This window comes from Morone saxatilis, unplaced genomic scaffold (genome assembly GCF_004916995.1).
Source record: "Morone saxatilis isolate NCDOM2014 unplaced genomic scaffold, NCSU_SB_2.0 Contig8, whole genome shotgun sequence".
Lineage (NCBI taxonomy): Eukaryota > Metazoa > Chordata > Actinopteri > Moronidae > Morone > Morone saxatilis.
The window spans coordinates 2,399,614-2,425,697 of NW_023340257.1; the positions used below are offsets into that span (position 1 = coordinate 2,399,614).

The 26,084-nt window shown below is 40.1% G+C and overlaps 2 protein-coding genes across 2 annotated transcripts in view; both read left to right on the plus strand.

Moving 5' to 3' along the window:
* Positions 1-15,997, plus strand: part of usp32 (ubiquitin specific peptidase 32) — a gene marked incomplete in the record, with an annotated part of 63,556 nt that extends 47,559 nt beyond the window's left edge. Inside the window, 17 exon segments of the mRNA XM_035679819.1 lie at positions 302-383; positions 550-624; positions 2,177-2,315; positions 2,898-3,003; positions 3,171-3,344; positions 4,858-5,032; positions 5,120-5,271; positions 5,454-5,565; positions 6,536-6,735; positions 7,124-7,308; positions 7,549-7,635; positions 7,969-8,089; positions 9,752-9,943; positions 10,079-10,304; positions 10,519-10,952; positions 11,029-11,121; positions 11,891-15,997. Coding sequence (XP_035535712.1) covers positions 302-383; positions 550-624; positions 2,177-2,315; positions 2,898-3,003; positions 3,171-3,344; positions 4,858-5,032; positions 5,120-5,271; positions 5,454-5,565; positions 6,536-6,735; positions 7,124-7,308; positions 7,549-7,635; positions 7,969-8,089; positions 9,752-9,943; positions 10,079-10,304; positions 10,519-10,952; positions 11,029-11,121; positions 11,891-12,064 — 2,727 coding nt within the window.
* A 1,254-nt stretch (positions 15,998-17,251) lies between these two features.
* si:ch211-167j9.5 (tyrosine kinase receptor Cad96Ca) overlaps positions 17,252-26,084 on the plus strand; it is an 11,403-nt gene continuing 2,570 nt past the window's right edge. The window contains exons 1-10 of the mRNA XM_035680239.1: positions 17,252-17,447; positions 17,729-17,810; positions 17,903-17,996; positions 19,995-20,202; positions 20,625-20,763; positions 22,977-23,075; positions 23,227-23,387; positions 23,485-23,622; positions 24,925-25,036; positions 25,354-25,453. Coding sequence (XP_035536132.1) covers positions 17,777-17,810; positions 17,903-17,996; positions 19,995-20,202; positions 20,625-20,763; positions 22,977-23,075; positions 23,227-23,387; positions 23,485-23,622; positions 24,925-25,036; positions 25,354-25,453 — 1,085 coding nt within the window. The 5' untranslated portion in view covers positions 17,252-17,447; positions 17,729-17,776. The remainder of the gene's footprint in view (positions 17,448-17,728; positions 17,811-17,902; positions 17,997-19,994; positions 20,203-20,624; positions 20,764-22,976; positions 23,076-23,226; positions 23,388-23,484; positions 23,623-24,924; positions 25,037-25,353; positions 25,454-26,084) is intronic.

Genomic DNA, 26,084 nt, shown 5'->3' on the forward strand with positions numbered 1-26,084 from the left:
ATATATATATATACATATATATTTCCAAATGTGTCAACATAGAGAGCCTAGCATATGGCATACCTAAGTACAGGAAAAGAGAAAGTTGACCGAGGTTCTGACCAAGGCTTTCTCAACTGTTATTGGAGCACACTTTTAAGCTGAATTGTTGCAGGAGAAAGAACTGCTGAGTAATAATAATTACTCATAAGTTATAAAGTTATAAAGCAGTTGGAGTAATAGTCCTAATAAATCAAAAGTTATAAAGCAGTTGGATAATGTACTCCCACTTTCAGCATGATGTCTCCTCTTTGTCCTGCAGAACTACCTCACCCTCCTGGACGATGAAGATCACACACTGGAAAGCCTAAAGATCCATGATGAGCAGCAGCTAGTTATTGAAGGTATAAAACACCTCCCCCTTTCTGTTAACATTTCTCTTCAGAACTCTCTTCAGACTCATAACAGTGCTATAACTGACAGATATTGTAATAATGTAACAGGTCATTCGGAGTAATGGCACATGAAAGTGGGAGCAAAATGGTTTAATCTCTTCCTCTTCCACCACAGTTAGGAACAAAGACATGAGCTGGCCTGAGGAAATGTCTTTCATTGCCAACAGCAGTAAGATGGACAGACACAAAGGTAAGCTGGAAGACACTGAATGAGCTTACTGTGTAGAGGACTGGTAACCCTAACTCTCTGATTGGTAAATATGAACATTACATTTTAAGGGAAATTCTTTAATCATAACACATCTTATGGACTCTTACAAATAAGAGTCTCCAACAAAATATAGTGATTTCAAAGTACTATGGGGGAAATTAATGCAGTAATATTTTTTTTAGTCAGGATTAGTTAGGGAGAGGACCAGAGGGCTGTACTCTGAAGCAAGTTGTATATAGTCAGGCTTTCTTTGCCTTAGTTGGCTTGACAAAACCTAAAACCCCAATCAGAGATGATGAGTATCATGGTGGTGGTTCTCAACGTTTTTGACACAACATTTAATTCTTCTACAAAAATGGACCAATCACGTGCTGTCTACTTTGTTAAAATGGAGAGCTATAAGGACATAACATTATATAACATTATATAAATTGATTACTGCAAAAAGCTGTATAAGACGAGAGAAATACTGGTATAGGATGAATAATCAACTTAAGGCACTCTCAATGCATCCTTGTATATTTCTAACATGACAACTACACATTAGAGCTCATAAACTTGATACAGCGTTTTTAAACATACTATGGAAAATCAGGATCAAGCAGAAAAACATCCAAAGTTGTCTGTAGTTGCTGTGCCCTCATCATTGTTTTAGTGTAAGGATGATACACTATGACGTTTAAAATCTTCATATTACCAGAAGCAAACAGAAAAATGTGTTGTCTCTGAATATAACCCAGGCAGCAATTACACTGTTACCACAATGTAATAATAACAGTTTAGTAATATACAGATTTAAATCCTAGGAGACAAGGTTGAAAAAACACAACTCAATAATGCATACAGTTTTCACTACTGTAATTACACGGCTTCATTTGGTTACATGACAAACATATGGCTCAACAAGTTTGTATATATAACGTAATCATCAGCCAAGAATCAATATCACTGATAGATACATTGTCAGGAAAAAAACCTTTTACAGCCAATTAAAATCCAAAACTCTGAAAATAACTACCTCCAGAGCAGTTTAGGGGTACAGCATAAGTTACCATGGAGATCTAGCCAGGTTGAAAGAGAACAACCTTTGTGACAAAATCTGGTGTTAGGCTCAAAATAACATGTTAACCTAACTAATCTTGCTTGATAGTACAGCCCTCTGACCTTAATGATATAGTACAGCACTTTGTGCTAATCTGCTACCCACTAACACCTTTAAATACCGTATGTGGTTATTTTCTTCTATGTTGTCCTTTTACGATCATTCTCACATGTTTTACAGCAGGTGTTTCAGCAGCTGTTTGCAACTGAATTCCAGGTGTCCTCTTTCAAAGTTGATGCAGGGTGTAATCACACATTAATGCAATATAAATGATGGTAGATATAATAAAAAAGTTGCTATGTAGATTTTAGGTCGATATTAAGGTTGTTGGTGCTGGTCAGTAAAGAAAGCTTTTTGTGCTTAGTTAGTGTTTTCCTCCAGTTGAGCGTACTTTAAATCTGACCGTCATGTCCTTGTTTGCCTTCCCAGTTCCTACAGAGAAAGGAGCCACTGGCCTCAGTAACCTTGGCAACACCTGCTTCATGAACTCCAGTATCCAGTGTGTGAGCAACACCAAGCCTCTCACTGACTACTTCATCTCAGGGCGACACCTCTATGAGCTCAACAGGTACCCATTTTAATGCATTACTTTGGTATAGATCTTGCCAACATTGTTCTGAATTTATCATTCAACTGGCTCCCAACCTTGAGTCTCGACCCTCAGGAGGGGTTGCTAATACTTCATGGGGTGGTGAGGCCTTGTTGATTTGTAGGAAACCTTCTAGGTAGGCCCATATATAAGCTATATCATAAGATATAAAAAATATATATCACAGTGGAAACCTTAACACAAGCTATATTGACAGAGCCTTCGCTCTCTGATAAACAACCTTGACCTGCATTAGAAAAGTATAAACAACCAAAGAGAATAGAACAATGGACAAGTATTGGAGAGAAGAAAACACTGAATTTGTAAAAAAAAAAAAAAAATTCATCCAAATCTCTGGTTTTACACAAACTTCCTGCAGTTATTGTGTTCACTGCTTGGGTTCATTGTACAGTTTATCAGTACAATTATTATTATGCGTTTAATATAATATGAAATATCTATAACATATGTCACTTTGTCAGTTTAACTAAAACGGTTTCAAAGGTTTGAAAAGTTGGGAACCACTGATCTAACTGGCTAACTATGTTGGTGCATTTACAGAACCAACCCCATCGGGATGCGAGGTCACATGGCCAAGTGTTATGGTGACTTGGTAATGGAGTTGTGGAGCGGGACACAGAAGAACGTGGCTCCGCTCAAACTCCGGGTAGGCAGTTTTGATTTGTAACTCTTCACCTTTCTGCGAGCTGAATCACTATTTTTGTGTTTGTTTCTAAACTTGCTGCTACAGGAGCACTTTAATGAAATGCCTTCAAAATTGCTTTTAAAAGTCATATTGAGATAAAGCTTATGATGTCATTACTTCCTCTCCAGTGGACAATAGCAAAGTACGCCCCGCGCTTTAATGGCTTCCAGCAGCAGGACTCCCAGGAGCTGCTAGCCTTCCTGCTGGACGGCCTCCATGAAGATCTAAACAGAGTCCATGAGAAACCCTACGTGGAGCTGAAGGACAGCGATGGCCGGCCTGACTGGGAGGTGGCCTCTGAGGTCAGAAATGTCCTAATATTTCTTCTCTAATTTGCTGTCAAATCACACACACAGACACTATGCACATTCATTTGTTTTTAAATACACTTCCTGAGGATATCACTATCTCCGAAGCCAAGTCAGAATGTTTGCTCTTGATAATTGTGCCTAAAGTCCATCTCTGGTTAATAATGTCACAACAGGTATTCAGTATTAATGTTTTACATAATGTCTGTACACAACAGTGTTAAAGCCCCTGAAAACTTGGTTTCAAAACAGTATTTCTCTATAAAATTAAAGTGGCTATAATCGATATTTTAATATTAATGATCATGTCAAATGATATTGTGAAGACAGCTTCAGCTTTATGGAACTTGAAAGTGAGTTTCAGCTCAGTGTTTGGTTGTTCGGCTGCAACTTGACTGTTTTGGTTCACTGTCGCGGCTCTCGTAGGGTCATTTTTTTTTTTAGACCCACACACTACCTGCTCAGTAGAAAACAGCAGACACACAAAGTTAGTGACTAGCTAGTGATCATTGTGAGGCACTGAGCATCTAAAGAGCCAGATATTTCCCTCAGGAAGACTGAAACAAAGCCAAAACAGTGAATATTGAACTTACATTTATCAGGTGACACAAGGACAAATGAATGCTAATATTGCTCTGTAATTGCTGGATGTAGAAATAAGCTACTGTTTGCTAACAGGTTCAACAAAAATAAGTTAAATATGTATGACTAGATAAGCAACAATCAAATTGGAAGTTTGAAAAAAGAGCATCCTAGTTATTATTTCTGAGGAGTTAAACACCCAAAAACTCCTCATCAGGACTGTGTGGGTGTGTTTTGATCACATTAGATTGAGAGCAGCTGGAAAGCTACTCCACAGATGTCCTAATCAGAGCAGTAAAGTACATGACATCCTTTTTTCCCCAACTGAGCATTTTAAACCAGTAACACAAAAATCACATAAATAACCAGAATTGTTCCAACTCTGTCAGAAAATGTTGTGTTCATGTAGTATTCCACGACTCAGAAAATGTGTTTGCAGGGATTAAAGATGATTAAATTAGCTAAATATTATTTAACATAAATCAGATTAAGGGCATTGTGTTCCATTTTAAGATGTAGTCGTACCTTTTACCCAGCAAAGTAGTATTGCAGTGAACCATACTGGAGGCTGCATAATGGAGTCTATTAAAAACATGTTCATTTAAATTCTGCAACTTTAAAAATTAGCAGGTTGTCCATTTGACTGAATAATATAAGAGCAAGCTATGTCTGAGATTTTCAAAATGTTGATTAATTCAGTTTGAAGAGAGATAATGAGATAGTGTGAGGAGGAGGAGGTAATGATCTCTGGTGTCCATTGTGAGAGTCAGAGGATGAGGAGCAGAGAGCAGTCAATACCAGTCAGCCCATCAGCTAAGCTCTCCTTTAAATTGGTAATGTTCCTGTATTGATGTCCTGTCACCACTCACTAACTCACCACTCTGTGTGTGTTGTTTGTGTGTGTCCATGCTCCTCCACCCTGAAGGCATGGGAGAACCACCTGCGTAGGAACCGCTCCATCGTGGTGGATCTGTTCCACGGTCAGCTCAAGTCCCAGGTGAAGTGTAAGACGTGCGGACACATCAGTGCTCGTTTCGACCCCTTCAACTTCCTGTCTCTGCCCCTGCCCATGGACAGCTCCATGCATCTGGAGATCACTGGTGAGGAGGATGGAGGACAGATTTTCATAATGAATAAATTTTTTAAACAACAAAACTTGAATCATATGTCTTGCTGTGTGTTTGTAGTCATTAAACTGGACGGCTCCACACCCGTACGCTACGGCCTTAGGTTGAATATGGATGAGAAGTACACAGGGCTGAAGAAACAGCTGAGTGAACTGTGCAGTCTGAAGCCTGAGCAGATCCTCCTGGCTGAGGTCCACACCTCCAACATCAAGGTAATGAGACTGAGGGGGCACAGGGATGCACATTGACAGCTGATTAATTGAATCAGTGTCTGAAAGGCACTCTTCATAAATGCATAATTGCCAGTTCCATTACTCCATTAAACATGCAGTGCTGTCTGTTATTGCTCTACTGTGAGGTGCTGCTGTCTGATGTCCAAATCCTATGTGTTCAGAACTTTCCTCAGGACAACCAGAAGGTCCGGCTGTCTGTCAACGGCTTCCTGTGTGCATTCGAGATCCCTGTTCCGGGTTCACCGACATCGCTAAGCTCACCCACACTATCAGGTTAGCCTGTTCACTCACACTCGCGCTCTTATCAGCATGTCCAGAGTGTCCAATAACCTGATTTTTATTTTTATTCTTAAAATATCTTAAATATGACATTTTAAGACATTTTTTATAGATTGATTGGATGAACTTACTTACTATGTTACTTGTATAAAGTTGCATTTTTCTCGCTTTTAAATTTGTTATTGAGAAATTAGTGTTGATCATGCTGTAACAGTTACCAAACAAAACCAACGTGGAACCAATACAGATTTTCCTTCATATCCTTCGTATACTGCAAAAACAGCCCTTCTATAAACAAGCCAACATTCTTAAATATAATCATATTTTCTACAATCTCCCACTGTCATGGGCTTTGAAACTTGAAAAGACATGTAGCAAGTTGTGCTTATTGCAAGCAAAGAACCTCCGTTATTTAAGATTCTTAAAATAAGCATTCTTTATTGATCTTAATATAAGAATTTGTACTTTAATCTAAGATTAATAATTAGCAAGTCTTACAATAAGACACAATTTCCTCAAACAGCATAATAAAATAATAAAATGACTTGAAGCATTCCTATTTTTAGCATTTTCATTTCCAACACTGGGACAAGACTACTTTCTCTTAAATTTAGAAGTTGTGCAAGTGGAAAATAATCTTGTTCCTCTGCTGGGATATTATGCAAACCATTGTTGTAACTTGTTACCGATTCAGATCGAGCTCACTATTAGCTATAATGTCTTATTAAGGCACAGATCTATTTTCTTACAACCAGATGACATTTCTAATGCAAAACATTGCTTGATGAGATTATTTTTTGTTTCAGACAAAAAATATTTTTTTTGCGGTCTATGTAGTATGGACGTAAAATAGGTCTTAAATTGCATTTATAATTACCTTAAAAAGGTTCAATTTAACCTGCTGAGACCTGCAGAAACCCTGTGTATGTCAATGCACATTTTCTCATTTCCTGGCCTTCATTAGATATCACCCCAATAGCCAACGGCTCCACTGCTAATGGGAACTCGGTAAACAAGCCCGTCCTCATCCCCAACGGTGGGCCCAGCACCATGGTGCCCTGCAGCCCAGAGACACCCCTGGCCAATGGGGTCGCCAACGGACACATCACACCGGTGCAGGAGAGCCCCTTCATTGGATACATCATCGCCATGCACAGAAAGATGGTGAGAGTGTGCTGTATTGTACAGTACAATATGTGCAAAAATAATATATATAGTCAGTAATTTTACAGTTGAATGGATGGATACTGTTAATATGCAGTTACTACATCATGTCACATATTATATCATATTATATATACAGTTTCTTTTTAAAACATATAAATATCATCACTTAAACACAAATCTATGCATGTTGTGCATACTGTCATATGCACCTACCTCATGTATGTAAAATAACCTGCTACATAAAAATATTTGTTTCAGCATCCTTTGCACTCTGCACCATTGCACTATTGTCTCTCTGTCTACCTGCTGTGTATATGCCTATTTCTGTGTATGTACACTGAGGTCAAATTCCTTGAATCATTACACGTTTGTGTCGCCCCTTCAGATGCGTACGGAGCTGTACTTCCTGTCATCCCAGAAGAACCGACCCAGTCTGTTCGGCATGCCGCTCATAGTTCCCTGCACTGTCCACACCAGTAAGAAGGATCTGTATGACGCCGTCTGGATCCAAGTGTCCCGACTGGCCAGCCCACTGCCCCCACAGGAAGCCAGCAACCACGCCCAGGACTGGTATGTTGACACAATGTTTTGTGTTTTCTTGCCTCCATCCATTCCTTTGTTCAGAATAATTTACTCTGGGTTCCACCAACAGCCAAAAGTGCCCAATGCAAGAATAAAACTATTAGTAGTACTCCTCACACCTTGACTGTGGAGAGGCAAAAAAAAAGTTTCAAACAATGATATCCACATCGACAGTGTGCATGAGGAACATGATTCTTGAGTTAATTTCTTTGTTCTTTTAACCTGCAGTGATGACAGTATGGGCTACCAGTACCCCTTCACTTTACGGGTTGTGGGGAAGGATGGCAACTCATGTGCCTGGTGTCCCTGGTACAGGTAAGACTGAGAGACATTGTACAGATTTTGATATAAGATTGTCATAAGTTTGTCGTATTTGATTAGAGCACACCTATAATGTAAAGATGTATGATCAAAATATTAAATATAATTTTGGTAAGTTTTATTTAAGTAATAAGCAGTTCGATCAACAGAAAAGCCAATAAAAACCTAAGGAAAACTCTTCTTCTCTTTGTATGTACACAAACATGGATCAGAATGATCAAATGAAAGACTAAAAATTACATACAGAGTGATTCACATTTCTTTTTTTTTTGTATACTGTGAATGTTAATGTGTGGTTTCCACCTGTACCTGTCTGTGTGTCTCCAGGTTCTGTCGAGGCTGTACAATAGAGTGTACAGAGGACAGAGCGTCTGTAGGAAATGCTTATATAGCTGTGGACTGGGACCCCACCGCCCTGCACCTCCGCTACCAGACCTCCCAGGAGAGGGTAAAGCACACACACACACATACTGTCTCTCTCCCTTCCACGCTGGGGGCGCTATATAGACTCTCCCCAAACAAAGTGAAATGTAGAGCAGTAGAACTATTTCTACTAAAAATTAAAAACATAATTTTGTATACATACAAGCTATAGCAATACATTACACAGTGTTAATTATCATCATTCACCATAATTCCCTGTGGCCATCCACATAAAGGAAAGTGCAATCCTTACAAACATACATGCACAGTTTTTCTTTCCTTCAGTGTAATGAAGAATATACAGTATTTGTCACTAGCACTGTTTTTAGCTTTATGCCCCCTTTGTACTATAGTTGATAACTGTAGACAACCAAAATAACCTGCTGGAAAGTAACTGAGCCTAAAAATGAGATGATCTTGTCAGTATGTAAGAAGTAAGAGTGAGCCTCTGACTGTCTGCTGAGTCAGTTACACTGCTGCTGTCCCTCTGCCCTGTGGCCTACTGACATTTAGACAGATTTCCTTTCCCGCACAGGTTCCAAGGTTATAACTTTATCACTGTGGTTCACTTTCTGCTTGCGTTATTGTGTCAATTGTGAGATAAGAGCTAAGTGAGATAAGTAAATCTGCTAAACACAACCTGCTGTAGTTCAGCGTTTGACCACACAGAGTTAGCAGTGAGCTGCTTAATGCTTACTTCAATCAGCTGCAGAGTGAGAGCATCGAGAGACCGGTAAGCTGTACCATTAATGTAATGTTACTTCAGCTGGTATGTGTGAGTACTAGTCACTGTGTAGATACTTCACAGCTGATTTATTCTACCCCTGAATTACTTTTTGTGCTAAAAATGCGGCTTCAGGTACGCCTGTCGCGAAGATTTTATTATGAATGATATCGGTATATTAAGAATATCACCAACATTTTAGCCAACATGATGCCAGAATAAGCAGCAGGGTTTGCCCTACCATTACTGTATTGCCTGTTAAGGAAGGAATGACTCCATAGCTGACCCCTGTGCCAAATGTTGAAAATTGAGTTCAGTTTTTGTTAACAGACCCCAAAAAACCCATTTTATTTGCTGTTTTGGTTGTGTGGTTTTATTTATGTTTTATTTATTTAGGATATTTTCATATTTTTTCACATTCCAATTGCAATGTCTGCATATTCTTCCGAATTAAAAGTTCACTGCTTTTTGAAAGGGTGCACTTACATTATTATGCTCACCATTATATCAGTGGCATAAAATGGTCTTAAAATGACAATAATATTGTTTATCATAATTGTCTCTAAGACAATTGGTCCAAACGTAGTTATCGTGACAGGCCTAGCATCAACTGCAGCTTTGTGCTGAACAAAACTGGTTATATAGCAGCAAAATACAGCTTAAAAACAGTACTCGCATACAGCTACTTAAGTCGTCAATCTTCAGATCTTCTTCTAAATTTCTCTCTTGCAGAGGTACATTTTTCAATAAGATTCCAAAATACGGAATAAGTTTTCCAACTTGGCAAAAATAAAAAAAAAATTGGAATAAAAGCCCACCAGGGTCCCTGCCTCTCTGCGCTGTATAATATTTGTTATCTTTGTCATTTTTATGTGTTTTTTTAAGCACCTTTGCTTACAGTTACACAAAAAGTAGGACAGTTAATGCACCATCATCGCACTCACCATCATGGTCTCCCTGCAGATTGTGGAGGAGCACTGCAGTGTGGAGCAGTCCCGTCGGGCCCAGGCTGAGCCCATCAGCCTGGACAGCTGTCTGAAGGCCTTCACCAGCGAGGAAGAGCTGGGTGAGGATGAGCTCTACTACTGCTCCAAGTGCAAGACTCACCGGCTGGCTACCAAGAAGCTGGACCTCTGGAGGCTGCCACCCGTTCTGGTCAGTGGCTCTCTTCTGAGTCTGTGTCAGATCTGAGCTCAGGCCTCACAGGGACAGAGTTCCACATGTGCTGTTCAGTAGTATTTACTGTTAGGACAACACAGTATGTGTGATGTGTTTATATTTCTTCTTCAGATTGTCCACCTGAAGCGCTTCCAGTTTGTGAACGGCCGCTGGATCAAGTCCCAAAAGATTGTTAAGTTCCCGCGGGAAAATTTTGACCCCAGCGCCTTCCTGGCTCCCAGAGACCTGGAGCAGCACTGCCTCCACTCCCGCAGCGAGAGCGAGGATCTGCTGAGGGTTGGAGAAGACAACCTTTCCTCTATCTCTGCCCCCGCTGGCTTCTGCAATCTCCCCAAAGGTACCACACGTTGATTTAGGCCTGATAATGCAATCCACTCATGCACAGAGACTTTAACCACATTCACAAGAGACCTGTGCATCTTCCTCTGTTCTTTCATTAGGTGTCTGATGATTAAGAGCATGACAGCATGCAAAACAAAATAGACTGTGCTATAGCTGAGCCGAGGCCTAGTTGCAGAGGAAGTGTATTTAACCTTGTGGTTTCCCAACAGCCTCCCCCACCTCTGGCAGGAAGTCGGCGCCTTCTCTCAGCCGGACCGGCAGCCCCTCCGGCAGCCCTAAGACCGGCAGCGGAGGGCGTAGGCCAGGCCGGCTACGCCTGCCCCAGTTGGGAAGCAGAAACCGCCTCTCCAACAGCAAGGAAAACCTGGATGGAGCTGCTAATCCTGAGGCCGAGCCACGGGACGGTGCACCGCAGGCGGACACAGAGGGGAACGCGGCAGGATCAGGAGAGCCGATCGTGTCGGAATCATCGCTCAGCACTGAGGCGTCCAGCAGCCACTGTGACGTGGTACTGGTGAACGGTGACAGCAACGGGCTGAGCTCAGACTGCAGCACAGAGAGTAGCATGGACCCTGATAATTCACTGCTACAGCACAGAGACAACATGTGTCTGGACGCCATCTACAACCTCTATGCAATATCAGTAAGTAGTTTTTTGATAGGCTCTCTCAATAGGCTTTGAAACAAGTCTAAAATATTTTTCTGCTTCATCTCCTCAGTGCCATTCAGGAATCATGGGAGGAGGCCACTATGTGACATATGCCAAAAACCCCAATGAGAAATGGTACTGTTACAATGACAGCAGCTGTAAGGTAAGACACATCTTATTCTATTTCCACAGCTTTCATTACTATATTTTGATTATTGCCATGGGTAACTGGCCAAACAAACAATATCACACCCATACACAGTGCCTATAAATAGTATCCCCTTTGGACTGCTTGATAAACCCCACCCACTAACAGCTTTCCAAAACCAGGCAATACAGGAGCAAAATTGTAAGTACTGGATTTATCTGCGTGTTTGTCAGTACCTCATGCTAACCCTAACCCTAACCCCCCACAGCGCACAGATATAGTGTTAGAATGATATAAACTAAATTATTTTGTGTAATTGAAAACAGAAGCTTTCAGGGCTGAATCATCCACTGAGCGAATCATGTTCCAGATGTTACTGTACCGTAGACCTTTTTTAAATAAAATAGTAGGGTAAATGTAGGTTTTACCAGTGATACTAAATGAGGTTCCGTTCCATTAAGTGTAGCAGAGCCTTTCCAGTGAGCTAACATGCACAGTAGCAGCCCTCAGACTCCCTGACAGGTGTTACCAATGATACTAATAAAGGTTCAGTTCCTTTCATGTCAAACAGAGTCAGGGTGCTGCTGTTGAGCATGTTGCCTCAAATAAGAGCCATTATGTCCAGTGTTAGAGGCCTCTAGTGGTGGATGCATGCCGACACACGTTAAATCTGCGTGCATGTTGAAAGACATTGTCTCTGCTAATGTAACCACACAACAGGTTTATTGACATGATCTTAACAAGATGAATCACATGACCTCTGTGTTGCTGTTATTTCCTCCAGGAAGTGCACTCTGAGGAGATCGACACCGACTCGGCCTACATCCTCTTCTACGAGCAGCAGGGAGTCGACTACTCCCAGTTCCTGCCAAAGATCGACGGCAAGAAGATGGCCGACACCAGTAGCATGGATGAAGACTTTGAGTCCGACTACAAGAAATACTGTGTCCTCCAGTGATGGCACCTCGTCTTCCATCAGCCAGCACTACAACCTGCTGCTCTAAGCAGGAAGCACCAGACGTTCAGATCGTTCTGAAGAATTCTCACAAACTGCTAATGACTAGAGTCAGAATGTGCTCTCTGTCTTGCGTCGCAGCACTTTCTACACTTGATTGCAAACATGGATTAGTGCAAAGGTTTGCCTAGACAACGATGAAGCCCTGGTGAAAAGCACTAAACTGGTGCACTTTGCTGAGCCTAATGAAACAACCCCCCCCCCCATGTGAACAACCCTCGCCATAACACACATGTAACATATACTTGCATACTACCGCATTTCTGAATGTATGCCAGTACGGCCAAGTCATGAAGTGATGTTGCTTTGTTACTGCGCATTTATCACTAGTGATGTCAGAACGAAAAAACAACATTTACACCTGGAGTCATCATGTGATCTGAGCCTGGATGTCTGACCTGAAGAAGGAAAACACTGAGACCACAGAATGAACTCCAGGTGTAAATGCAAGGCCAATGATTGGATACTGATTGGATACTGATTGAGTTTTAAATGCCAAGTGTTAATGGAGCCCAACAGTTAAAGAGCCTGTTTGTGTCATATTTGATGCCACGGGTCAACATGAATGATGTTGAAATTTGGTATCTAGTATATCAGATACAGTGACAAGCTTTTTTTTTTTTTTAAATGGTTGTCTAAAGATTTTAGCGATAGTGTCACTAGGGAAAACGTTAGTCATATGCTACCTCATCGCTTCACGCAGTCTGTCAGCCAACTCTACCCTAAAAGTCTGTGTCAGTATTAATAATAATAATTAAAAATGCTTCCTTCCAGTGTAGGAGTCGTGGTACACACATTTCAGGAAACTTCCCCCCCCCCCCCAAAAAAATGTTTCCACGCCTTTTGTAAGACACTCGCACAGGTCCCGATGTGGACAGGAAATTAGGCATTTTTGCCCAAACTGTGTATCATCCCACAGCTGCCAAATATCAGTGGTGATTTGTGCAATGTTGGCCTGTGTGTACCCATAACTTCTGGGAAAGCTTCAGTGAGTCTTGGTTTGCTTAGAACAGGTGCCATGATTTCAACAAAGAGACGCTTAAAGAATAATATACAGTATATGTTTGTTTGTTTTTTCCTGCAAATGCGTTGTTTTATAAAAGATTTATTTTATTGTTGTGATTTTTTTTTTTCTGAAGGCAGGTTTCAGGAGCCACTTCAGGTCAGGAATGGATATTTATCTCAAAGCTTGTCCTTTCACCTACTGCAATTCTCAGCTGTTGTGATTGAAACTCATCTGTTTATACTGAGTTCACACCCTCCCCAATAAGAAACCAGAAAAAGTTGGAACATTAGGATTACACAATGATTTTACCTGACCTTTTAGTATTGTTATTTAAAGAGTAACTTAAAAGAGTACTCCACTGATTTGGCATTGCACTTTTATCACACAGTCAGACACACAATGGACAGTCCAACAAAAAAAGGCATCAAATTTGATGCAGCAGAACCAGGTATATTGTCTTTTTTTATTCCACACATTATTCTTCTTCATCAAAACCTAGCGCCTACATTACCCACAGTGTAACTTGAATTGAGGACATTTATCTTCACTTGACACATCTCCCTTTGGGGACACACAAGGCTTTATACAGCTGTTCTTACATGTGCAGCAGCACTCCCCAGCGCCTGTTAACACACTTTGAGTTCCCCTTTAACAGCAGGCTGAAAGAGTTTCAACCCAGTTTTGTGTGCTTAATAGCCACCTTTAACCACACCCAGCAGTGATGTCACAGTGTGCTGTAGTACACCTGTACATCACTGCAGCAAGCTGATAGGTGAAACTACCGATAGTCAGCGAAAACCAGGTTTTCAGGGGGCATTAAGTTACTCTTAAAGGTCAATCATAACACGTCTCTACGTTACCGTAAATAAAGCGCTGACATGCACCTTGTGGTGAATGTTAAGATGGCACCCTGATAAATGTCTGCAGAAGCTTCAGTAACACTTGATTTTACAGGTCTCAAAGCTGGATTACCAATTGGGCATAGTGGGCTCCACAGCTAGTTTAACAAATTGCAAATTATTACGGGGCCTTGTGACTAAATCTGGTTTTAGTGCTTTTAGTATTTCACTTGATATTGTACTTATATGGTGCCTATTCCTAAATAAATTAATGTTAGATTAATTTACAATAAACTCACTGCTAAATATAACATTGTACCCCATGGGTTGGGGCCCACAGCTCCATTTAGGCCCTGGGACCCCCTAGTGGATTAATAGACCCAGCAATGGAAGTAATGCAACCACAAAGTCATTAAAGCCATTTCTAGAAAGAATTGTGTAATTCGCTAGCAGTTACAGAGCGAATGGAGCCAGTGTTGGTACGCATCCAACTAATTAATTCCAGTTATTTGCTAGTGTAATTTGGCAACATGCACACATTTCAAGATGTGTGTTTCCAATATTAAATTGATAATGCATTAGTAATAATCTATTATTTAAGTTAAATTTGGACTGTTTTATAGAAATTTCTCTGTAAATCAACAAATGCTATAAAACTTTACAGTTCAGACCTGTACAATAAAGTGTTACCAAAACTTCTGCTCACATAAATAGACCCTCTGATATCAGATGCTTTAAGTCTACTGTTCTGTTGAGAGCTACAGTATGTGTCTGGACTGTTGTCAGATCTGTAAATCTTACATCACTGGACCCAACATTTAGATCATCATTTGTTTTCCGCGTGCCGAGTCTAAATATTGGTTTCATGTCGATTCTGAATTGTGTTCCTCATTTTATCTGACGGTTTGGCTACTTGATGTGACTGTTGAGGTTAGTTTGAAAAGAACAAACCCATGTTTTGCTGTGTGGAGTCCAGCGGCAGAGCTTCGTGTCTGGTGTGTAGCATCACGCGTGGAGCTCCTCGTGTGCGGGGCTCGGTCTAATCACTGTGAACAGACAGCAGACGGTTCCCCACGATTCCCCCACTCTGTCTTCTACACAACAGGAGATGAATCTCTGTGCTCACCCCCTTTTTAGCTGCTGTATTTATGAGGAGAAGGCGTCATTATGGATGTATTTGTCACTGAATGAACGTTTATTTTCTTTTGCAGAGTACGTTTGTTGAACAAATGGAAATGTACAGATGAGTGCTATTTATGTTTGCTTGCTCAGCTCTTTCTTTTCCTCCACCCTCCTGCCTTTGCACCGAGCTGTAGACGATGTCCCGTTTGTGTCCGTGTTTGAAACGTCATGACATGGATCAAAGGGAAAGTTTTCCTAAGGATTTGTCTCTTGAGAACCCACTTTGTAATGTTTGCTTCATGTAAAGGTGCAATAGCTGTCAACTTTCTTTTTTTTTTTGGCTGTGAATGTCCCTGAAATGACTACTTGTGTGATGCTAAGCTTGCCGCACCTGTAGCTTAAACTGTACAAGAAAAATACCAGTTAAAGTTGGGGTTAATTTCAGCACAATTTTCGTAATCCAGGAACAAAGATTTTCTGCCCAAAAGAACCAAACTTTGACGCTGAAAGTGGGCAAACAATCCCTTGAACCACAGGTATAATATCGTAAGTCCCTCCCACTGCCCCCACCCCCCCAGAAGAATAGAGTGTTGGCAGGCAGTGCAATCTACTACTGAGCTGTCTGTCGGTGTCTGTAGCCTCTTTTTATTTAAGTTCATTTCTGTCAGATCTGAACCAGAGTTGTTAATTTAAAGAACTTTTTTGTAATGTGTTTGTTGAAAGAGAGTGACATTGCACTGACATGAAAACATGTACATAAAAAAAATGTGTTTTGTAAATAAGCCAATGAAAACTATGTATTTGAATATGAACTGTACAAAATACTGTACTTGTAGTTGTATATGGAGTGATACTGTTGATCTGTAACAAAATACCCAAGCAACAAATTAAATTCTGCAGAGGAAATGACAGCACAGGATTGTGTTTTTGTTTGTATCCGGAGTAATGCAGATTTTGCTTTTAGTCACACTCGTGGTGTAATGGTAATGGAGTGGTTCAGGCTAAATATGCCCACACTGAAGTCACAATTCATCTGATAAGGTACTTCCTTAATCTACTGCTTGGCTACCAGCTGACTGAAATTTAGCTCAAAGCACTGCTGTGCCTAGACCTGGTGCACGGCAGCAGACTCAGGTCTTGTTTAAAATAGTTCCATTCGTCATCCTCCTCCTTTCGTGTAAAGTAACATGTGCTGCTGCAGATGAAAGAGGTAACCACATGTAGGGTCTCTGCAGAAAATTCCCCGAATTAAACGCTGCAACTGACACACGGATATTTCTGTCCTACGCAGGGGGCTTTTCCTCTTCACCTCTTATCTAACCTTGACAGACATACTAGTTAAAATGGACTACCACGTCCATCCAGTAACTTTTACTGACGTACTGTACTTCGGTACATTTTGAGGTACTTGTACTTTACTTGATTTATTTTACACCAATTTACACTTTTGAAAAACTGTGGACCAGAGATATATTATACATGATTCTGTACATTTATGTGTAGATGTTAAATAAATAAAATTAACTCCACCTGGACCAGCTGCATTAAATGCTGCTTACACATTATTATGCAAAAGTAATGATGGTGCAGTAATAAAATATATAAATGTAACACATGGGCACCTCTGCAAAAGTAGTACCAGTCAGGCAGTTTTCTTGTTCTACTTGTTATATATTTTAGTAATTAATTATTCTCAATGCACTTTTACTTCATGTATTTTACACAGCCTGCTTTTACTGCTATTTTTACAGAATTTTTACTACATCTGATTACCACAATAATCCTGTCGATACATCTAAATGAGGGTTAACATTTTTTGAAAAACATCAATTTAAGTTTGTTTCTCTCTTTATTTCTCATAGACATTCAATAAATGTGATTTTTGGGTACGTTTAGGTGAAAACATTCACTTGGATCCATGTTCCTTATTAAACACTAATTTCATCGAAGACCTTCAAATCTTAGTGATCGGTGCTCGCTTTATTTTATCACTGCCCACTGCAGCTAAGTTTGGACATCTGGGCGAGCTGAGCCTAGTTTAGCATTTAATGCAGTGACACTAATGCAGAATATCAGGTACAGAGTGTGATACAGAGTGTCATGCAGCTCAAACCACCAGCTGCTTCTGTTCATTTCCTCTTCTTGTGTTGTGGTTGACGCACAATGAGAGCTCCTGCTGGAGACAACACAGACAGGCTGGAGGTTGAGACAATACATGGTTGAGTTCTCTGAGGGTTAGAGCAACTCAAAACCGAATAAAGAGCACAGAGCCGCAGGCTGCTTCGACTCAACTGCTCCAGTTGGTTTCTGATCAGTGGAGGATGGACTTTATCAAGCTGTTGTTCATCAGAAAACACAGGTATGGCTGTTTTAATTTGTAATAGAGCATTTAATGTGAATGTATGAACTTAATGTGGCTCTTCCTGTGTGTTCCTATTATTGTGGGCTTCTGCTTTGACAGCATGAAACAGCCGTAGCTCTGTTCTCACACCAGACTTCTAAAACATTAGTATTTATCTTCCTTGTGTAAGTAATACATTTAAAGAAAGACCCATTTGTTTGATTTGTGATTAAACATTAATATCCTGCTCAGCCTTTCTTTGGATCACTGATTTCAAATACTACAATATCACCTTACAGACTGAGATGTTCTTTGACCAAAATCACCCATGCTGAGCAGACGACACAATGAGTAGTAACACCACCCAAGGAATGTGTCCAGGTGAGCTATTGGGTTTTTTACATCCAGTCATCTTGAATACATTATGGAGAGCATGTTGGAGCTGACTGTTTTGATCCTGTTGGCTCTTTCAGGTGAGCCCCTGAACCTGCTTGCCTGCATCCTCATTGGGGCCCTCGCATTCACCATCCTGGTGTTCACACTGCTGGGGGTCGTGTGTCTCAGAAAGTAAGAAAGGCTGAAATGATTTCACAAGTAATTAACTGTACAATCTGTCCTCAGAGTCATTTGGTCTGTTAAAGTTGCACTATGTGAGATTTGTGTATAAAATTATTATTATCTGAAAACACTAACATATTCAAGACTAAATCCAATGCAGTTGTCTTTGAATTAGTACTTCCAGATATCCTATTACCTGTTTCAGTTAATAGAAAAACTGAGGGCATTAGTTTTCACAATAATAGACCTTTTATGCAGCAGACCAATCTTGTTATCAAAGGCATCAGCACAGGTGTAATAAGCCAAATATCTGCAAATGGAATGCAGCCATTATTCCATTATTCATATTTTTATTTACACTCGTGGTTTTTCTGTCGTCAAAATGTCTGCCGTTAAAATATTTCTGCAAAAATTCACCACAGGCTGAGTTAATCTCAGTTATATGATGAGACTAAGTTGTAATCCCTTTATGCTACTCACAGAAACAAACGTCACATACAAAAATGATATACTATAGATGGTTGAATAAAAAGTCAGACAATTTTACATTTTGGAGTGCTGAGGATGAATTAGGGAGTGTCACTGACCGCAGAAGCTGCTCTGAAGTCTGTCGATACGGCAGCGGATACTTCTGTATCGCTTGCCAGACAGCAGCAGGGTGAACAGGCTGTGGTTGTGGTGGGTTCTTCCTTTTAGTATCTTTTAGGCTCTGTGCAGAATGCACTCGCTTTTGTGTTTTTGTCCACTGGTGGAAAATAAGGTTGTATTCTATTCTATTCACTTTTAGTTTTGTTGAAATGAAATGTCACCACAGAGTTTGGGTTACGGTCTTGGTCTGGGTTTCAGTGATTTGAATCATTAAGTATATTCTTTTCACACTAAATTAGTATGAAGTTTTCACAAGATCAGGCTCAATGGTACTGTAACCCATCATTCACATTGGCCTAGCAATGTGGGTCAGCATTTTTTAGCTACGCTAGCAGTGTGGCATTAGGGATGGCAATATTAAATGGTCCACCACTTTAGTCTAAACTGAAATATTTAACTACTGGAAGGATTGCCATAAAATTTGGTATTGACATTCATAACCCAGATGATCATTCTGTCAATCTCCTGGTTTCTCCCTTAGAGCCACCAACAGGTCGAAAGTTTTCAACAATTATTTGCCATGAAAGTTAGTACAGACATTGTTACATCTGCTTCAGCTGCACCTTGAGTTTAGTGCTAATTAGCAAATATATAGATATTATAACATGCTAAATATTAGCATATTATTATGTTAACATTAACATTTAGCTCAAAGTACCAGTGAGCTAGAGGAACAGATTTTTACAGAGCTGCTAGCAAGTAGGCCTAAACTGTTATTCTTGTTTTATTTTCATTCAGTGTAAGAAATAGATTCCTGAATTTCTTTTGAAATATGTTCTTTAGCCTTTATGTTAAAACATGCAGAAACATTACCCACTCCAGCTTTTATTTCTCATAGATAAACCTACCTTGTTACCTTGCAAGGCTGCTGCATTAGCAAAATCACAAAATTATGCGAAAATCCTTCTTGCTAGACTGCCAGACGCTTATGTGGGTTCCAAAACAACAATGGCCCATAGAAGTAGAGGCGTATATGCTAACATTAGTTCTATCAGATCTGGAGAGTATGTTTTCATTAAAAGAAGAGAAAAGAACGGCACTGAAGGCTTTTCCCAATGGAAAAGAAGTTCTTCTCCCAACTGGCTTCAGTAAGAGTTTGACTACATTATACAGTTTGTTGATCTGACTGGTTGAAGTTCACCTGTGATAGACACTGATAGACAGATAGTTCATCCAATCACCTGCAGAGTATTTTTTGAAAGCACCAAACAGTTTCAACAACTTCTCAAATGGTTCTGTGTCACAACCCATCCAGCATGTCAGGTTAGCTGCTTTGAGCTTTCACTGGAATTTTTCTCCTTCAAACCTTGTACATGTACATGTAATGTGTTTTACAATTTACTCTGCGTTTTCTTTCAGATATCGCTCTTTGGTCCAGACCATTCAACAGCTGGAGGGGAGCAAGTTGTTGCTGGGTGCTCTTCCTCAGCTGGAACCTCCCATGATGCCCTTGAGGCCGGTCCCAGCAGAGAGGGAGGAGGAGGAGGATCCTCCTTCCCAAGCTCTCTTGCAGCAGAGCAGCACAGTCAGGTCCCCCTCCAGGAGGTTGTGGAAAAGCCTGCAGCAGGTACCACTGACACACTGCCATCTTCATGCCATCACGTGATACAGAGAGAAATACTTCCTGCTATCAGATATTTGACCTATTTTAGGGGTGTTTGATTTCCGTTCACAGTCATTTGAAGACGCAGCAGAGGAAATCAAACATGCAAGATAGGCCAAACTAAACATTCACTGTACATGTGACATGTGCTCTATCTGTGTCATCTCACCAGTCTGGATTTAACCTGTTACTGCTGATCATGTCTCTTTTGTGCCAAATAATTATCACTGCATCCAAAGACAGAACCAAAATCAGATTCAGATTCAAAATCAGAGAACGAGTTAATAACTTTGCTCTAGTAGATGGTGGCATGTCCTCTCAGTCTCCTGACCTCTAACCCACTGCTGTTGGCTCTGCCAAGTCACCTCTTACGGTATTTGTTTAAGGGTCCTCGTTTCACCAAGTCGGACCTGAACCTGCTGCAGCTGATCAAAGCGGGGAAGGAGGGTGTCTTCTACCAGGCTAGGATGACCAGAGGGACATGTAAAGGCCACAATATGTTCACCTGCAAGATCAGCAAGGAAGGTACATACTTGTCTGAAGGTTTAGACCAGCAAGCAATTCTTTAAGTGAGTGAGGCAGAAATAAGTCAGTTGTTGAGGTAAAAGTCAAGAGGCAGAGGCAGCAAGCACAATTTATGTGGCTTTCAGTGAAGTGGAGCCTAAGTAAGAGAGGTGCTAACATATTAAAGCTGCAGGAGGTAAGTTTTATAAAATATAATTTTTTGTCATATTTGCTTAAACTGGCATTAGCATCCACCAGACCCAAATGAAAACAACCAATCAGAGCTGAGAAAGTTTGGTTATTCTTGAGTTTCATTCCTGTGTTGCCAAATATTGATGCTGGGGATGAGACAACCAAATATCTTCAGGCCATTAACCCAAAGCATCTTTTTATCTTTCTTGGCTCTGATTGGTTGTTTTTGTTTGGGCCCGATGGATTCTTTCTAATGCCTTCAGAGCACTAGGAGGAGCCAGAGAGACCTGATTTTTTCACAGATTATCCTACATTAGCCTACATAAGCAAACAAGACCATCAGTGAGAAGCTATTTCTATATAGTTATTCTTAATGTATGCCACCAGATTTGGTTGATTCCCGGTACATTGAGAGCAACGTAAAACAGTAATCAAATTCCTTGTATGTGTACACATACCTGGCCAATAAAAAGTGATTATGAAATCAGTAAAACAAGTAAGTTGGAATATTACCGCTTTTGTCCAGAGTCGCCAGAATCAACACAAAATGAGTTCAGGTTCTTTCTTAAACCGGCTGTTATTAAGAGTAAAATGAAAAGTGTTTTCTTGTTACGACAAACTCAGAGAATTACTACCCGACTCTGCAGTTCCCCTGAGTTCTGAGTAACATTTTAGCATGTTTCAACTTGTTGTTTTGGTCTTTCCAGCCCACAACTTCACCATTTTGGTTTCACTCCTACCTGTATCATCAGCATAAATTCCAGCAGCTGCAGGCAGCTTTAAGTTTTAAGCAAGAAAAGCTCTTAAACCCCTCTGGACACTACCTGCCCAGTACCCAACAACAGACAAAGTAAGCAGCTCACTGGTGATGGTGGAGAGCATTTAGCTGCTAAGAAAAAGGGTTTTATTAGGAATTAGTGGAGACCAAAGCAGAGCTAAAAGGAAAGTAAATATTGTACTGTGTGTATGTGGATGTGTAAATACTCAACTGACAAATTAAATAGGGCTGCTGCTAGTTTACACTGATTTAAACTGACTAGTGCAGTGCCCGTAGGAAATATGTTTGCCTATGAGAAGAAAGGGGAAAAGGTTAAAGTAGGCTTTTTCCAACCCTGGATGGGGCAAAATGAGGTTGTGTTTGAGAGGTGGGACGTCAGGGACATTTAGGACATATTATTTAGTAAGTAAACACTGTTTTTAGATGTACCCTTCTAGCCAAATTTATTTTGAAACCAAATGTCAGTTCAGTTTCATTTGTGGTGCTTACAGTATTAAAAATTATATTATATTTCAAAAACAGTAAGAACAGCAACAGCAAGAAACAGAACAGTTTCCATGAGGACTATTTCTTCAGTAGAAAGTCGTTTAAAAATCCAAGATAAAAATCTCTTTAGTAGAAATCTTAAAACGTAATAAGATACCAAAATAACTGGATACCAACTCAGTTTTCTTGTAGTTTGGGTGAACTGGACCTTCAACTATCTGTTCATGGGTCAAGGTCATAACAACAATTTTATTTAACAAATGACAGTGAAGTGTATTTAAAGTGCGTATTAAGTTGTTTTACATGTATCAAAATGTGCAACTGCATATACAGTATATCATTAACAGTAATTATTCATTTTGAAGTGTCAGTCTTTCATATGTGGTCCAAATCAGTGAAGGTCTGATTTTTTTGCAGTGTGACCTCAGTGTAAACAGTCTTGAATTGAATTAATCAGAATTGATGTGAGTTTTACATCACTATAGATCATCACGTGGTTCAGTTCAGACCCTGTTCAATCTGGAATCTTATATGGGGTACATTTAACAAATAATGTGAACAGCCAACAAAAAAATCTGATCAAAGCAATACATCAGAATTGAGCACTGTGTGTACACATTATACTACACGGTATAATTCACAAAATAAGCTACTAATACCACTAATTCTGCACCTTCACATTTCAGATTTCAGTTGAATTGGAGTTGTCTTCATAGATTCTTTAATCAAGATTTTTTAAAGTTTTGATTTCATTTTTCTCTCTTTTTTTTACCTTGAGGTGTCCGACCCAAGCATGTGGACACAGAAGTTTCCATTATGAGGAAACTGGTGCACCACAAGAACATCCTCCAGATACTGGACTGGAACACCACTGAGGGTGAGAGACGTTAATACACACACTGTTATACCTCTGAAAGAATGGAACCATGATCCTGTTCTACAGCACTCCTGCTTGAGAGATAAGAGTGAAACCTTGTTTATGTACCTTTCTGTAAGACCCCATCCTCTCTGTGTATTCACTTTGGCAGAGCCTTACATTCTGATCCTGGAGTATGTGAGCTATGGCACTCTGAGGACCTTCCTGCAGACCAACAGAGTCCACCTGAGTGCAGACCCTGAGCTGCAGAGCCTCCTCACCATTGCCTCCTACCACATTGCTCTGGCCATGCAGCACCTGCGCTCCAAAATGGTAACAATATAACAGGCTGTTATGAAGTACTCAGCTGCAGGTTGATGAATGATGATTTAATAGAGAGATCCATGCTGAGCGGTGGTCTCCCCTACAGATCATGCACTGTGACTTGGCTCTGAGGAACGTCATGGTCAATAAGTTTCCGTGGGAGGTGAAATTGGCAGAGTTTGGCCTGGCCCGAGACTTAACACGCATGACCAGCCGCCGCAGCAGCCGCTGGAGAAACCCACGGGTAAGACAGTCTCGACTCACACATGCACCCTGACATTGTTGGGATTTTAGTTTTCCTATGAGTTGTCAACCATAATAACTATATCCAAATTGTAACTTAATTTGAGTTTTCATATATTTAAAGGCTACATGAAATTCACTTGCCACAAGATGTCGCACCATAGCACCAGCATCTCAGACTAAAACAATAGGTGCTCAGGCCAACCACTCCACTGACCACTGACTAAACACACTTCAAACTAGACTGAAACAAAACTCCCCAAAACCATCTTTATTAGCCTTTCCACAGTCTTTCGAATAATCACCAACTTTTCTATTCTACAAACTTGTTGTAAATGACAATAAAATGACCTTGAATCCTTAAAACGGACTGCTATGGCTGCCATTTAACGTTAACAAATACGTCCACTAAAGTGATTTTTCTGTGAGGTTTTTGCCACAGACAGGTTCAGATTGTTATTCTATGTGTCTGACAACATAATGAAAGGATCCCTACAGAGATAGACCTTCTGTCTAACCAGAAACAGCCGTAATATCACTATCACTCTCCACCAGACTCCATAGACAAAAAGAGTCATTTTACCTTGCACCTATCATTGTAATTTTAAAAAACCGTCTATGTTAATTTTTCCACTGCTGATTTGTTTTGGCAAAAAATGCACAAAAAGAATCTTGTGCCACATTAGAAAGATTTCTCTATCTTATAATTATGGTCACATCTTGTACCATAACTATATGAACCTGTTCCACACAGTTAACATTTGGTAAAGGTGTGTGACGTTTAAAGTGTAAGTGTTTTCTATGAAGTGCCAGTGTCATGAAACTTACATTTGGCAACCGTATGCTGCAGACAGACAGTGCAAGTCCTCTAACTGAAAATGGTTTTAAACAACTTTCCACACTGACCATTTTCGCCTTTGTGAATGTAGTTACTTCTGCTAGTAAAAATGATCTATATTCTGTATTTGTTTGTGTGTGTTTGTGTGTGTGTGTGTGTGTGTGTTGAGGGGGATTTAGAAACATCCTCTGCAACAGGAAACAACAATTTCAGATTGATGCTGCCTTGATTTAGAGAACGACCAGCAGTAACAGTGTCATTAATGTAACACAAACATTACTCATAATTTCCACCATGAGCTCATTAGTTTATATATATATATATATATAAACTAATGAGCTCATGGTGGTCATACTGATGTCTCAAATAGTTAAAAATATTAAACACTTTACTTATTGGTCTGTGGTGTGACTTTTTATATGTCACATGTAAAATCACATTTTCCATTGTGTGTAACTTGTGCAGCAGCGTGTGCCTTTGCGCTGGTACCCACCTGAGTACTTCAAGAACAACTATTACAGCTTCAAAGGAGACGTGTGGGCATTTGGCATCGTGCTGTGGGAGATGCAGACATTTGGTGAGTTGGCAGCTCAGGTAATGACATATCAATAGGTATAGGGTAATAAAAGTAATAAAAAAGTAATATAGGGTTTTAGTCTATTTGTGAAACTCTGACATATGTTATCATGATGATATTCACAGGGTGGGGATGCTGGTTCTTACAAAGCAATTGAAAGCATGAAAATAAAATATAAAATATATGAAAATAAAAATATACCATGTAACTAAAGACCTTGAGTAAAAAAAAATGTTTTTTTTTGGTACAAAATATGAAGTAGGTTTGTTTTACTTCTCTGTATGTAACATGTGGCTCAAAAAATACTACATGTTCAGGTACACTGCCATATCCAGACCTGGAGACATCAGAAGCAGTGGTGTACCACATCTGTATTGGTCATAAGAACACAAACCCTGAAGGCTGCAGACCAGAAATGTAAGTGAAAACTGACAATTACATGAAACATATTTGTCTCATTTATTTTTCAAAAGCTACATTTGACAAGCAGCTGTTGTATATCTTGTATATCGTGTTATCTGCAATTGTACACTTTATTGTTTAATGGACTGGATTTTGACAGCTAAAAGGCAGACAGAAAAAGTGTCAGAGGAGAGGGTATGACATGCAACAAAGGTCCTCAGAAGGAACTGACCTGCAGTTATGTGGTATGCGCAGTAACCATTCAGCTACCAGGGTGCTCCCATCCTTTATGTGTCCAAGATGTCCAAAAAACATGCTGCAACTTGACACTTGAAATGCGTGTGAATGCTGGGCAGCAATGTTGCACATTTTCTTGCATAGCTGGGATTTGACTGACGATGTTTAATCAACAAGGTGCAAGCTGCACAGAAGCTAATGACACAGGGCATAATGTTCATCCAAATTTGTAAAAACGCCCATCAAAGCCCACGATAACGTCTTCAAATTGATTATTTTACATATACACATGGGAAACACGCCACAAGAGCTGCAGTTCTATAAATGCTCTGACCCAGTTATCTAGCCATCACAATGTGGCTCAAATTCCTCACGTTGCCCATTTTTCAACTTTGAGGACAAAATGTTC